This window comes from Aethina tumida, chromosome 1, assembly GCF_024364675.1.
Source record: "Aethina tumida isolate Nest 87 chromosome 1, icAetTumi1.1, whole genome shotgun sequence".
Lineage (NCBI taxonomy): Eukaryota > Metazoa > Arthropoda > Insecta > Coleoptera > Nitidulidae > Aethina > Aethina tumida.
Window position 1 is genome coordinate 39810060 of NC_065435.1, and position 15968 is coordinate 39826027.

The 15968-nt window shown below is 34.9% G+C and overlaps 2 protein-coding genes and 1 long non-coding RNA gene across 3 annotated transcripts; all 3 read left to right on the top strand.

The window, feature by feature from the left end:
• The first annotated feature begins 3284 nt into the window (after positions 1-3284).
• Positions 3285-5356, top strand: LOC126264335 (uncharacterized). Its single transcript, XR_007547082.1, has 2 exons — positions 3285-4528; positions 5085-5356. It is a non-coding gene; the product is annotated as an uncharacterized LOC126264335 (long non-coding RNA).
• A 3156-nt stretch (positions 5357-8512) lies between these two features.
• Positions 8513-14535, top strand: LOC109609510 (tubulin beta chain-like). The gene is made up of 3 exons (XM_049961860.1): positions 8513-8655; positions 12271-12379; positions 13050-14535. The coding sequence occupies exons 1-3, from the start codon at positions 8599-8601 to the stop codon at positions 14246-14248; spliced, it is 1365 nt and encodes a 454-aa protein (XP_049817817.1). The 5' UTR covers positions 8513-8598; the 3' UTR covers positions 14249-14535.
• Positions 14536-14538: 3 nt separating this feature from the next.
• On the top strand, positions 14539-15354 carry LOC109609473 (uncharacterized). The gene is made up of 4 exons (XM_020026137.2): positions 14539-14734; positions 14782-14931; positions 14986-15160; positions 15212-15354. The coding sequence occupies exons 1-4, from the start codon at positions 14636-14638 to the stop codon at positions 15301-15303; spliced, it is 516 nt and encodes a 171-aa protein (XP_019881696.1). The 5' UTR covers positions 14539-14635; the 3' UTR covers positions 15304-15354.
• Positions 15355-15968: the final 614 nt, after the last annotated feature.

Consider the following 15968-nt stretch of genomic DNA (forward strand, 5'->3'; position numbering starts at 1 on the left):
CTTGACCCTCACTGACTCATCCGTGTCGCAGTCGTCGGACGTTGCTAGACGCAAAAGTCGCATGTGTTTTTGAATTTTCAATGCGTGCCGGAAAAACGCCTCGCCATCCTCCATGTTTCCACCAAAAGGCGAAAGATTTTCGTGTGGCCGACCGCAATTGGGGGGCACGTCACTGGCGCAATTGATGTAATTGAACCATGCTGCCATGTGCTGTTTTGTTGGGCTTCTCCGGACTCTGACCATATGTTCTCCAACCCACATTCGATAACACTTTTCCTTCGGTCGCCTGCCTTGTCACGGCACCGGTGCCCGACACCATATTTGGACGTAGCCGCCACAGGCCTAGGGACGACCTTCCACTCTATAAAACTCCGCAAAACCACCTTCGTCCGTTCAATCGCTGCGACCGGCTTCGGCGGTGCGTTGCAATCGGAAAGTATTTTTCCTCAAAAAAATAATGGAAACACCGAAATAATCTCGTCTACGAATCTCTCACTCCCAGGGTTACATAAAATTTACAACATAATGGACCTGTTTATGCACAATGACATAATTTGCAGTAACAAATTGTTTCAGTCTATTTTTATCCTCATCCCGTTTTATGTTTTATGTTACTATGTTTCTTCCATCATTTTATTGATTATATTAAAAGGTGATCCTCACGAGACGAGGCATTTTGGCTTTTTATTAGAAGCGTAAAAGGTCACATAAACCCAGCGAGACCGGCAACATATGTCAAAGTAATAAACAATTACTTGTTTGCTAAATTATTTTACGAAACAATGTTTGCTTGATTGTAAAATTGATGGCGTAAATTGAACTGTTATTTATTTTTTTCATAGAAGGGTCTATTCGGAACTGTGTAAATAATATTAATGAAGCGAATATGATTCTAACTGTAGTTACAAAATGTTAATTTTAATTAAAAATTTGTCAGATTTTTTAATAGAAATAGGTCTATCTAAAAAGTATAAAAAGTTTATATTAACAATTATTACCATCCACCAAATCCTCATAATTTAGTCAGTTTAAGAACTGTTGTTAATAATAACAGTGCATCAGCAAATTAATCAAACTTAATTATTAACATATGAATTTTTCGTCACAGTCATATAATTAAAATTAATTATCAATAAATTAAAGTATGTGTATTCAATTTGCCGTAAGGTTTGTTATTTTACTTTTTTACTTGCATCATACGGCTGTGTTAAATGAATTAATTTTGAAATCAGTATGATTAAAATGAATTTAAGCAAAATACTATTGCAAGTATAGGCAACTCGGAATACCTAAATTCATTGATAATTTTTACAGAATGGATTAAGTTTGTGGATAGGCAACTCATAATACCTAAATTCATTGATAATTTTTTCATAATGAATTATAGTTTGTGTATAGGCAACCCGTATGCAATAGTGTGTATATGGTTGTATGGTATATTTTGACCCCCTATCATTCATTTTATTATGGAAAAATAATAAATTAAATAAAATTTATAAGAATATATATGAATTTTATCACTTGTTTACTCATACCACTAATTAGAAGAGAATGCATATTTTTTAATAAAATGCTCTGATATATATCAGCTAAAAATGATATATATATAATAGAATATATTTTCATTAATTTTTTTGTGGTGCCATATGCACGTCACTGTCATTTTTAAATATGTCCATAAATATGCATAAATACTTCTACAGGTTTTACTTATTTTTTTTATATATCTAATTTATCTAATCTAACAAAATAAAAAATAGGGGTGTCAAAATATAATCAAAAATCTATTTTGAGTTGAAATACTTCTGATCTCCACAAATATATAATTTACCTATTTCATAAGTAGCTAGTATGGACCTCCATACCATAATATTGTTTTCTTAATACTTCAGGGTGGATACAACAGGAAATAATACTCCACTGATTCCGAAACATATTGCTATCTTAGGTGTATCAAATGAATAATCAAGTTTTTAAAAAGTAAATGACTTTTAAGTTAAACTTTTTATGTTAAAAAATAGGCGTGTCAAAATATAATCAATAATCTTGTGCAATAGTGTCTATGACCCTTAAAAAAATCTATTTTGAGTTGAAATACTTCTGATCTCCTCAAATATATAATAAGTAGCCGGTATGGAGCTCCATACCATAATATTGTCTTCTCAATACTTCAGGTGGGTACAACAGGAAAGCATTCCCCACTGATTTCGAGACATATATACTATTTCAGGTGTATCAAATGAATAACCAAGTTTTCAAAAAGTAAATGAAGTTAAACTTCTTATGTTAAATATATAAAATTTACACTATATATAAATCTAAAATGAAGTTTCTTAAATATTAGATTCGGATATTTCTCCTAGAAAACTATTAGTGTCTTTCGAGACATCATTTTACATTTTAAACCAGCTTTTCAGTGTCTTCTTCTAACAGTCAATAATCTACAGGCAATACAACAAGAACCAGCTAAAAATCTTCTTCATTACCGAAAGCAAATGCTTAATCATGTATGATTAATCAGACTTATTTGTTTTAGTAGTTAAATAATCAATAAATACCATTAAATAAGTTCGAAGGAATCATTATTAAATTACAGGAAAAAATTATATGGTGCCTCATACCAATAACCAAATGGTTATGACTCCTCCCTAATAAACAATTTATATAGTTTTTCAGCTATTTTATGTCCATGTAGTCATTGTTGTATGTCCACAGGAAGAAAAATGATTAACAATTAAATTTTACAGTATATTTATGAAATTCACCTAAAATCTAATTCATTTCAAAATTCAAAAAGGCAACACAGCCTTTACGAAATCTTTAAGCACTAGTTAATTTAAAATTCCCTTTGTTATACCATTCTCAGTGAAAAAACTCAAATAATCTGTTTAAAAACTTACTTTGCGTTGCGAGTTGCCGGTTAACTAGTCTCGTTCTGGACCTACCTGGAGTAATTCAAAAACATTTGATTAATATTATTGTTTTATTATCAAATAAAATTATCTGTTACCTTTAATGCCCTCTCCTTGTTGCCTTATCGTCACCAATGGTTGGAAATCACAATCTGAATGTGTTCAACTACTCCTGTGAAAATTAAGTTTCTAAATTAATTATTTTGAAATCAACTTCAAAAAATTGATTAATTTTATAAATATATAATAGAACTCTGATTTATTATGTATGATTTTAGATATTAAACGGATGAAAAGAAAATTAATATTATAATTGTATTGATTAATAAACAAATTTAATAATTTATTATTAAACATGTTAGCTTACGTCATCACCTTCACCGATGGACCGATGCGACGTGCTCACATCTATTTAGACTAGTTTTGTTTTATAAGCAAATCTGAAGTATTTGTTTACATTTAATAATCGGGGCAGTTCTTAAGAAAGAACCAGGCAGTCAAGCTTTAGATGTCGAGGGTTAAAGTACGTTTGTTGTAATAAAGCGTATTATTGTGAATTTAGTGTTTTAATCAAACTAAAAAGACAGATTAACAGTCGCTAATCTATCATCAGAACTGGGATATCTTCTCGTGAATTATTTCCGGAAGAAAGGACCTAAATTTTTTTTTTTTTTTGTGTTTCTTTGTGAACAAACAATGGCAGACAATAGTGAAAAACACAAACGCGCAGTGATTCCGAACGTTGTGAACATTACCAAAAGTGCATCGGAGAGAGATTAGTAGCAAGAAAGTAACAACAGATTCCAAAAACAAAACATGGAAATTTTATCGACAATGGCCAACGCCCAAACTACTCAAGCAACATTGAAGATGGCTGCGCAGAAGGTTTAAGTATGGCTGCAGCGCAGTTTCGACTTGTAAGATTTAGAAATTGCATTTGAGGAATATGACTTGAATTTGTCAGGAATGGACGAGTGGGTTACGAAAGAAATAAAAGAACAACCGAATGCCGTTTGATCTCATAAACTCTTCATCAGATTATCAGAGCGCCATCGTTAAAGCCCTTGGACCACTTAAAGACGATATTACGTTTGTTTATGTTGATGATGTGTTGTGCCCTGCTCGACCCATTCAAGAATGTCTTAAGAACTTAAGAAAGGACATTGACGCCCTTAAATATGCAAAAATGTAACTTTTTCCAAACATCTGTGAAATATTTAGGTGTGATCGAAAAAGAACTGGCTGGATATTTCAGACATCTTGTGAAAAACTTTACAACTTTAACAGCACCGATATCTGCATTGTTACGTGAGGGAAAATCTTTTGAATGGACATGTAAATGTGAAAATGTGCGATTGACTTCTTATCCGATTTTCAACATTTTTGATCTGGAATTGTCAACCGAACTACATACAGAAGCAAGTTCGTTAGGATTAGATGTCGCTATTAGCTGTCGAATAGAGGAAAGTTGAAACCAAAGTATCACGGACCCTTTGAGGTAACGCATTGTTTACCTAATGAGAGGTACGCACTCCGAAGGATTGGCAGCCGAGGTAGAACTACAACAGCAGCGCATGAACAGTTACGAACCTGGCCAGATACAGAAATTCTATAAGGTATGATGGATATAGATTTATTTAATAAAATTGATGTGTGAATGTGTGTAAAGATCCCTGCTTAGTAGGCTGTTTAAGGTCCCTGTGTATCAGGCTATATGTGAAGGTCCCTGCTTAGTAGGCTATGATTAAGGTCCCTGCTCGGCAGGCTATTTTTAAGGTCCCTGCGTCGCAGGCTATGTTTGAGGTCCCTACTTTGCAGGCTATGTTTAAGGTCCCTACTTTGCAGGCTATGTTTAAAGGTACCTGCTCGGCAGGCTATTTTTAAGGTCCCTGCTCTGCAGGCTTAGATTGTTGTGTTCTGGGTCTGTGAGACAAGCGGGTAATAGACCTGGTAGTGGTTGAACCGCCTCTGAGCTCCTGGCTAGAATATGGTATCTTTTGATAGCACTTGAGAGTCATGGGTGTAACAGACCTGTTGATGGTTGAGTCGCCTCTGAGCTTCTAGTGGTTGTTAACTGTGCCACATAACAGTCTATTTTGTTAAATGAAATAAGGTTTAGACTTAGTTCTTCGAATATATTTTGAGCTTGTACTGCTGTTATAATGTTTACAGATTACCGGTGTCAGGTGAATCTTTGCAAAACTGTGGAAGGGTCGAGGACGCCCCACATGTCAGGAAGGCCGTGTTAGCTTACGTCATCACCTTCACCGATGGACCGATGCGACGTGCTCACATCTATTTAGACTAGTTTTGTTTTATAAGCAAATCTGAAGTATTTGTTTACATTTAATAATCGGGGCAGTTCTTAAGAAAGAACCAGGCAGTCAAGCTTTAGATGTCGAGGGTTAAAGTACGTTTGTTGTAATAAAGCGTATTATTGTGAATTTAGTGTTTTAATCAAACTAAAAAGACAGATTAACAGTCGCTAATCTATCAAACATATTATTAAAACAACAAATAGATAAGAAGAATTAAGATTATTTGATTTGTTTAGAATCAACACAATTTACTATACAATATGTATATTGAATTAAAGTTACCCCTTTTAATTTCAAGGGTTTTAAAAATCAATTTCTGAGTAATTAAAACCACAGGATGGAAAGAGCACAAGGAAATTCATTGATCATGTTACTTTTGCAATAAAGCCATTTAAATACATTTCCCTAAATGGATTAATTACATATTGTAGGACAGATGTGATTAATATTATTTGTTGTAATGAATAGTTGAAAATTCAAACTTTATGGTTTACGCTTATGCAGCCACGTGTGCATATTGAGTTAGGATGAGGAGCTACAGAAATAAAATTGATTGTCCAAAAATAGCTCAAAGGCTTTAGTCATTCTTGCTTGCAATTCTCAAAGACAACAATGTCGTTGTAAAAGGCATAAACATCAAACACATTATGGACAATTACGACATTGAATGCAATTTTTTTCACTAATCGTATGCATTTTTTATTGAATTTAATGGTCGCGATGGTTCTATAACGACTTAATAACTTTATTTACTAACGAGTAAGCTCATTACAGTCGAACTTCGAAAGCTCGATTGAAATTAATGGACAATAGTGTCAAGAATAAGAATTCCTAATTTCGGTCGTCTGTGTTAAGGCACTGGGCATTTAAGTGATGATTTGGATTAGTTAATATTTTTTTGAAAACATTTTTAAAAGATAATAAAAAAGTATAAAATGGAGGACTTTTGATGTTAAGTTTATCGGCTTCTGTTCAGCCAAATAGAAGTTATAGAGTGTCATGACTATTTTTTTTTTTCAGAAAATGGGTATAAAGTATAAACTATTTACATAACGTAAAATTAATAGAACTGGATTTTTATATAAATTAATGAATGTTTATTTAATATTGAGTATTCTACCTCTATTTCGAATTAGAGCTTCACACTAGCCTTTCAAATTATCCCACATTTTGACAACAAAACATCTCCCACATGTGTTCCATGACATTAATGTCTGGACTGCGGGCTGGCCAGACCTTAGTACCAATTCCAACGGAAGTAAGAGAATTTTGGGCCAAATGAGCAGTGTGTGGTCGAGTATTATCATGTATTAGTAAAAAGTTTGGGCCAATATAAATAGCACATGCTGACATATTCTTTCAGAATGTTCAAAATGTAATGCTCAGCATTAAGTTTGTCACTTTTTAACACAACTAAGTCAGTACGGACTGTTAATGAAATGCCTCTCCACTCCATAATTGCTATTCCGTCAAATAAAATGGTATTTAGTAAGTTACATATATTTCATTTGACCGTCGAATCACATCGTAAAGAGAATTTGGTCTCAAACTACACTGATGTGCTTTCTATTAAAATTTAAGGAGACTCTGTATGATCCGGGGTTGTGGGACCTCGACAAAGAACACAGGATTGTAAATTATTTTCCTTAAAACGTTGTCGAATTGATTCAATACTTTTTTGAACACCTTATTCGTCTTGTAACTGAAACTATAACATTTTTTTGGTTCAAAACTGTTGTATTAATGTTGAAATCCCCAAAAAATGATCTTGGGCAGGATTTGGAGCAGGATGTTTGTCCTGTCTTGGTCTTCTGATGTGGTCACCAGTTTCCCAGTACTGTTGTAAAGGGGAAGTTGATGTCATACCAAACCTTTCGGAGACACTTTCTTCTACTAACACAAAGGCTTGAGCACATTCATCACGATTTAAATATATATAATTGATAAGTATTTGTGCCTTTTATTAATTTGTAATAGTTAGTAAGTTGATGTTTTTTATTGAATGTTTCTTCGTACTGAAGAAAGACTCAATAGATTCTCTAAGACTAAGACCCTCTAATTTGAAACATGTTACAATCAACAAAATAATCAACTGATACCTATCAAAAAAAACTAGTTAGTTAACCGCATATTTAAATTATTTAAAATAATAATAATAATAAATAATAACTCCTAATTCAGTTTTGGGTAATTCTGTGGTTAATAATGTCAAGAGTAAAAATTGTTAATTCCGGTAGTCTGTGTTCTGGTGCTGCCATTTAAGTGATGATTTGGAATAGTTAATATTTTTTGAAAATATTTTTAAAAGAGTTAATATCACAAACTGTTGATTTCAAAAAAGTATAAAATGGAGAAGATAAATCAAAGAAAACTTTTTCTTTTGTTGTTAAGATTATCGTCTTCTGTTCAGTCAATTAGAAGTTACAGAGTGACCATGATTATTTTTTTCAGCAAATGGGAAATATAAAGGAATAAATAAACTATTTACATAACGTAAAGTTAATAAAATTGGTTTTTTATATAAATTAATGAATTTTATTTAATATTAAGTATTCAATACTTTTTTGAACACCTTATACGTTTTCTAACTGAGACTGTAACATTTTTGTGGTTATGTTGAAATCCCCAAAAAATGATCTTGGGCAGGATTTGGAGCAGAATGTTTGTCCTGTCTTGGGCTTCTGATGTGGTCACCAGTTTCCCAGCACTGTTGATGTCACACCAAATCTTTCGGGGATAATTTCAACCTTTTTCTGGTAACACAAAGACTTGAGCTTTTATTAATTTGTACTAAGTGCTGATGTGTTAATAGTAAAAAAATCCGAGTTGAGTACTGGAGAAAGATTCAATAAGTTTGATAAAGAAATTACTCCTTATTCATAACTTATCCCTTTCTCTAATTTGTATCATGTTACAATCAAGAAAATAATCAATTGATACAAAAAAACTAGTTTTTAAATTATTTAAAATACAATCCTAATTCAGTTTTGGGTAATTCTGCGGTCAATCAATAACCGAACAATTCCAAGCAACTTTTTCACTTCCGGCACATAGCGAAACGTACCTTGAAAAACGCAAACATTAACAAATCACCTCGGATCGAATAAAAATGAACGAAAAAACCCAGCCCGGCCGGCAAACCGGCCGCACGCCGAAATCGAAAATGGCGAAAAGCGGCGCCGGAGGTGGTGCATTTCCCGTTGTGCCCCTTGGTGGATGTAACCCGATATGTCGTGGTGGGATATATGACGGCGGACGACGAGGAGGACGCGCTCAGTTCTGGAACACGCTCGCACCAGCACAAACCGCTTCACTCGCAGAACGCCGCTCGCATCAATCACCAGTCGTTTCCATCAGCCGCATCGAACATGAGGGAAATCGTACATCTCCAGGCCGGCCAGTGCGGAAACCAAGTTGGGGCCAAGGTAAGTGCCCGATATTCAATTTATTTAGTCAAATTTCCTTTGAAAGTTATCGAGGAAATTCATATTTTATTAAATAGTTCAAATTATTTCGAAAGAAAATTATATTAAAACGCAAATTTAAACATAAAATAATTAATTTTTTTTGTTAATTAATTTTATTGCAGTTAATTTTTTAAATTTATGACAATTATTTTACTTCCTTTTGTGTTCAATTGAAATCTTTCCCGATAATATTCTTGGTTATTCATAGTGGTAGACCAAACATTGATTCACTCTTTCCTTTAAGTGATAACAAATTATTTCAAGTCGCATGTAATGTACAAAAACATTGAAATTATGGGGAAATTCTCGAAAATTCTGAATCACTTTATTAAAAACCTTGTACATTATTAACTTTTTGATAAGAATGATGAAAAATAAGCCAACTGACATTTATAATCTCATAACAATTGCATTAGAAAAAAATTATAAGGAAAATTACGAGGTTGATTAAAGTTAATTATATTTATATATGAATCTGCATTAAGTGTATTATTGTGATTATTTTGTGAGTTCAATGCATTATGTTTGCTTATCAAACATTTTACTGCTACTCAAAGAATGTTATAGGGGTATATGGGTTGTGATTACATAAATATTTTTTAAATTATTAAATTTTAGTCATTAACTGAATGAATTAATTATTATTATTATTATTAAATGTTTTACCAGTTAAAAAATATATTTCTAAATTATAGACCAAAATTACAAAAAAATAATTTTGTAGCAGTACTAATGTTGAGTCAGATTTTAATAACAATAAGTTAAGAAGTAAAAAAGATTAAAACCAAAATTGCACTTCTAAACTTATGTTTTCACAATAATATATTTTAAACAGATTTAATCATAATAAGCCTCAAATTTGCTTATTTATTATTACTCGTTTTTACATTATTTAAAATTTTATTGCACTTTTTATGGGTATGTTGTAAACTGTACAAACACAGTTCTCCATTCCAGAAGAATAATGTACTTGTAATGAGGAAAAAAAAAACTCTTGTAACGACTCAGCTAGAAATGCGTGTAACTTTAAGCTAAATTTCAAATATTCATAGTATTTTTAAATTAGTCATTTAGCCTATCAGTTAGTCATGTGCTTATAAATCCAGCGATAAAAACAACAACAAAAGTATTCAGGGGAAAAATTCCAACGTTCATTACACATCGCGACAAAAAGACCACACATCGCACTTTCGGAGGGACCGTCCAATTACATGTCAAGTGCATAAATAACATGCTCAAACAGTTTCTTTTTCAGAGAGCAACACTCGAAACGCATTAAACGTCTCTCATTGTGTCAGCGGGGCCCATTAATATTTTCGCTTAATGTTCCATTATCGGAAAGAATTCGCTGGCAATCGTCTCAGACTTCCTTCCTACCAAAACGAATATATCTCAATGTGACGCTGATAAAATTAGATCTTTAGATGGTATGCACTTTGTCCGATGAATGACGAGTCACTCGAGATCGTCCCTGTGCATTTCAACCATGAATGTTTCTATTAATGGATCTTGGATGGGTATTTTTAATTAATTCGACGTTCACCGGTTTGTTAACTTCTGTTTCTCAGAAAAACTTGCATTTTTTTTTTTTTTTGTAATTGATGTGGCAGGTCTATATTTTTCTGAAGTAAATTGGTTATTAATTAATTAGTATGGAAGGTAATTAAGCGAACGTCCTTGGTCAAAAGTCGATGAACAGTCCAAAATAAATCTTTACGAGCCGTTATCAGCATTTTTTGTTCCAAATTATCACTTCCCCTTTCCGGCAACGGTTACAATTGTGCCGCTGTGGCTCTTCTCCCAACTGTGACATCGCTTTGTACTTGGAACTAAAAATAGAAGGTGCACAACGTCTAGAAGGAAATATTTGGAATAACCCCTAAGTGTTTAAAATAGGATGAAACGTGTTAAACTATTTCCGCTCTCGAATGTAAAGCGGTTTATGTCATGTCACACGAGACTAAAAGTGTGTTGTTCAGTAAACACCGTAACTTTTATAACATTTTTTTTATGACACTTCTGCAGCACTCAGCCTATTTTTACTGCTGCCGTTTAGGGTGGAAGATCGAAATTCGTCGACGAAATGCAATTACAACAAGTCCCATTTATGAATTGAGACAGTAAATGATTAATTGACATTTATGACAGCGTTAATTGCGTATAAATTACATCTCAGACAAGTTCATGTGCTGCTTTATATTTAAACGACAGTGTTTGGTAACAGTTTATTGATTTGTTTATTGAAGTTGTTGAGATAGGTCAAATAATCTCGTGCATGTATCCCGGATTGTTTGTTTATTTTTTTGGCCGCAGCACATGTCTAAAGATGCTTTATTGTCTTAAGTAAGTTTTGTTTAGAACTGTGGTAAATATGAAGTCGTAAACAGCCAGTTTACAGACCTCTAACATCAAAAATTATTTATTGTCGTCCATGTGTTTGCGGTGCAGCCAGAGACAAATTGGCTCGAGACACCACCAACAAATGGTGGTGATCGATTTGACCGACCAACCCCCGTGGGGGAACACACGCGTCGCCAGTATTAAATTTAGTTGGCGTATCAGAAGGTTATTTATATTAAGACGGTCTCCGGTCTCTTCACACTAATTATCTTTCTCTTCTTCAGCTACGAAAATAGTGCAGTTCAACGTTCACATCGCCACTTAAATAAAATCCTATTTATATAAGTGTCTGATACGGATGGCGCTTACCTGAAGAGGTCGAGTTATTTATACTATTTGGACGGAAATAGTGCGCCGCAATCGACGACAAAATCTTGTACAAACGCGAACATTAATTGCCTTAAAATATCTAATATCAAATTCTTGACGATTTATAACAATTGTGCGGGGAGGGGGGGGGGCAAATAAAATGGCGCTTATTAGACCAGAAATCCGCCAAAGACCTTTTAATGGACGAGAAATAATCACTGCACTTCGAACAATTATACTTATTAAGGCCGGAAATTAGCTTTCAAACTTGCAATGGAGTTTTAATGCGGTTCATCGTTCAACATTCTCACGAATTTCAAGTCATTGTGGCATAATTTCGATTAGCGGCAATTTTTAATTAAAACGTGCTGCCAATTAAAGATTTTGACACGCTAGTTTTGGTTTAAAATTTAGCCAATTAACTTGCGGCTTAATTTGAGGTTTACGTACTTGATTTTTCAAATAACTAGTTTTGTTACAAAATATGTTGTATAACAGTTGCAGTTTACCAACTAAATTAACTTTATTTATTATAGACCTTGTTTCTGTTATGGACTGTGATTTTTATTGTTTTCCTCGTGCATCAATTACATCTCATTTATTGTTAACAGTTTTTATGGTTCTGCTGGTTCTCAGATTAACATATAATATCGTTGCCCGTCTAATAAGAAGCTAACTGATCTTTCAATCTTCAAGTGGATACAAGTTAATGGCAGCCGAGTCACCAAAACCTTCCACTAGAATTATCATTTCATGGTTAACCAAGCATTGTTGTCAGGGAACCGATACATTTGCTTCGTAACAATTTTTCAGTAATTTATACTTTCCAGTCTGGTAATTCTAATGGTGTAATTTTTTTTCTAGTTTTGGGAAGTGATCTCCGAAGAGCACGGCATTGACCCTAGTGGAATTTATCTGGGCACCAGTGACTTACAGCTGGAACGAATCAATGTTTATTACAACGAGGCTTCTGGTGAGTGGTTAAATTCAATTTCGGGTGGAATGACCCATAACTGCCGGACAAAAGGTTTAATTGAAACCGAGAAAATGTCTAAATTATGGCGTGAATCATTTGGGGGCCCCCTAATTTAAATTGGGATTTTCTGGCTCGGTCCTTGGCGCTTCGTTCTCTAGAAATTACATCAAACGCTTAATGAAATTATGGTCCTTCCTGCATAAGAGGCACGTCACTGTGCAGCACAAACAAATTACTCACCTCACGTTTTTGGCACAATACAATTTTATGCTGCTGCAGTTGCATGCAAATTTCGTGTCTAAATTGGACAGATTTTATAATTTTATGTTACCAAAATGGGCATCAAAGGGGCATAAAACCGCAGCACATCCATAATCATCTATACTATCGTGCCAAGTCTTGTGCAAAACATTTTTTATATTCGTCCACGTTTCCACTAGTTGTTAGTTGTTTAACGGTGTCCTGTATTTTATTAATTTAATAATGGACTAAAGAGAAAATTGTGCATTCAGCGTGCGCATGTAGAGGCTAATTTAAGAAAACGGAAGCCGCTGGATTGTAACGTTATACCCCAGTTAATGAGATTAAGGCCGATAAAAATATGCGCCCAATTAACGAAAACGCCTCGCCATCAATACCAATTCGATTAACAATTTTTATTCTTTAGTTGCGTCATCCGACAATGGCGGAAAATACGTTCCCCGTGCCATCCTGCTGGACCTGGAGCCCGGCACCATGGACGCCGTGCGTTCCGGAACCTACGGCAGACTGTTCCGACCGGACAACTTCGTCTTCGGACAGTCTGGAGCCGGCAACAACTGGGCCAAAGGCCACTACACCGAGGGTGCGGAGCTGGTGGACGCGGTCTTGGACGTGGTGAGGAAGGAGGCGGAGAACTGCGACTGTCTCCAAGGCTTCCAACTGACTCACTCGCTCGGAGGTGGTACCGGATCTGGTATGGGCACCCTGCTGATTTCCAAGATCAGGGAGGAATACCCCGATAGGATTATGAACACTTACTCCGTGATGCCCAGTCCTAAAGTGTCGGATACTGTGGTGGAACCGTACAATGCCACCTTATCCGTGCACCAACTGGTGGAGAACACAGACGAAACCTACTGCATTGACAACGAGGCTCTGTACGACATCTGCTTCAGGACTTTGAAGGTGCCAAATCCCAGCTACGGAGACTTGAACCATCTAGTCTCTCTGACGATGTCCGGCGTCACCACATGCCTGAGATTCCCGGGACAATTGAACGCCGACCTGCGCAAACTGGCCGTCAACATGGTACCATTCCCTCGTCTTCACTTCTTCATGCCCGGCTTCGCTCCCCTAACGTCTCGCGGCAATCAACAGTACAGGGCACTGACGGTGCCGGAACTGACCCAACAAATGTTCGACGCCAAGAACATGATGGCCGCCTGCGACCCACGACACGGCCGCTACCTCACCGTCGCCGCCGTCTTCAGAGGCAGGATGTCCATGAAAGAGGTCGACGAGCAGATGCTGGCGGTGCAGAACAAAAACAGCAGCTACTTCGTCGAATGGATCCCCAACAACGTAAAAACAGCAGTTTGTGATATCCCGCCGGTCGGTCTGAAAATGTCGTCCACCTTCATCGGCAACACGACCGCCATTCAGGAGTTGTTCAAGAGAATCTCCGAGCAATTCGCCGCCATGTTCAGACGCAAGGCCTTCTTGCACTGGTACACCGGCGAAGGCATGGACGAGATGGAGTTCACCGAGGCCGAAAGCAACATGAACGATTTAGTATCCGAATATCAGCAATACCAAGAGGCAACCGCTGACGAGGAGTACGAGGCCGAAGGCGAAGAACCCGCCGCCGACGATTTCGCTTGTTAATTTGGCCGTGAATTGTTTTAAACTGATTTAATCGACACCAAATCGTAATTATTGCTTAAGCTTAGGAGTAATTAAGTGCACTATTATTAAAAATTAAATAAAATGTTTTGAATGTTGATGTTGTTGATGTAGGAATAGGTAGAAGAAACTAATTGTATGGTTAAGTGAATGGAGTTTTTGTTAATGGTAAAATCATTTTATATCGAATTTTGTACTTTTTCTACGTTTTTCTATGTAACAACTGTAAGCCGATTAAAGTAGAATAAAGACTGATGTTTCTACAGAAACTGTTGTTTTTATTTACGTCAATTTCAACTGTCATAAATAGCGTCACTTTACAAGAACCTATACACAACTTTTTCTTGTTTTTGTCAAAAAATTACCAAGATGGTTGCTATTGCTGGATGCTGCAAGTGTTGTGATAACATGTTGACGAAGGTGGCCAAGAACAAAAATTGTGTCTTAGGAATTGGCATATTATTCTTGGTAGGAATTTCTCAAATTATATTTACACATTAATTTTTACATTTTAGATGAGCTTGACAATAACGTTCTTTGCCACAATGACCAAAGACATTTGCTACTTTGGCATAAAGCTTAGAGGCCCCGCATACTTTGTGGTTTGGGCCACGTTATTGCTTATTGTAATATGCGTGGTCGTCCTCTTAAACTCTATAATGAAGGTAAACTTTAACTGCAAACGATCAACGCTTAATTAATTAAACTGCACTCTTCAGGAAAGCCCCAAGTGGATATTAACGATGGATATAATAATATTGGTGCTTTATGTTATACATGTTATTGCAATGATAGTTGCAGCTGTTACTTACGCGTCGAGAGAACGGACACAGCACGAGCTAATGGATCAATCCTCTAAGATACTTACTGCTTTCATATTTTTTCTTCTAGAAGGTATATAGTGAATTACATAACGAACATCTTTGTGATGCCTTAAATTTTCAGTAACGTGGTTTGGATTTATTCTTATTATATACAAATATTATAGAACAACTATTACAGTCAAGGAACAACCTGAATCATTTCAGGAAGGATGAGTTATACATATGTGTATTATATTACATAAAGTATATTTATTTATGTTCATTAATAAAATATTAATTAAATGTTTTTCTGGTTTTATTAATTGTTGAATACTAAATTAGTTTGTAAACTGTGCATTAAAAATCTAAACAATCCGTCTAGGCTAGGATCCCTGGTAATAAGTTAAAATTTCAATTTATAATTTTTTAAAATTCCAATAGGTGGCGCTCAATTCTAAAATAAATTAAAATTTCCTGCTTGTAATATGCTTATTGTACTATTTTTATTCAATAGGTGGCGCCCACATATAAGTTTAGAAACCTACAAAATTTTGTTTTTACTTTCGCCATAAATGACAAGATGTGGCGAGTAGTAAGAACTTTAAATTTTTAAATATGGTTTTTACATAAAATATTTAGTATATATACACTTTAGGACATAAAATCATCTTCATTAAATAACATTTAACAAAGTGGTATTGTTGAGTTCCCATTGATATTTACATCTCAAAGTTCAAATCTTTAGTTTAGGTTTTTTTTCATGAGAATATCTATGCGATAATTTGTCGTCTGCCTTTATTTATATTTTGATAAATCATTATCTTCACGGCGAACACGACAGGTTAATAATATTTGTTCTTCGTTTGATAAGAGCGTGTTTCTTGAAAGCGAGAGTGACT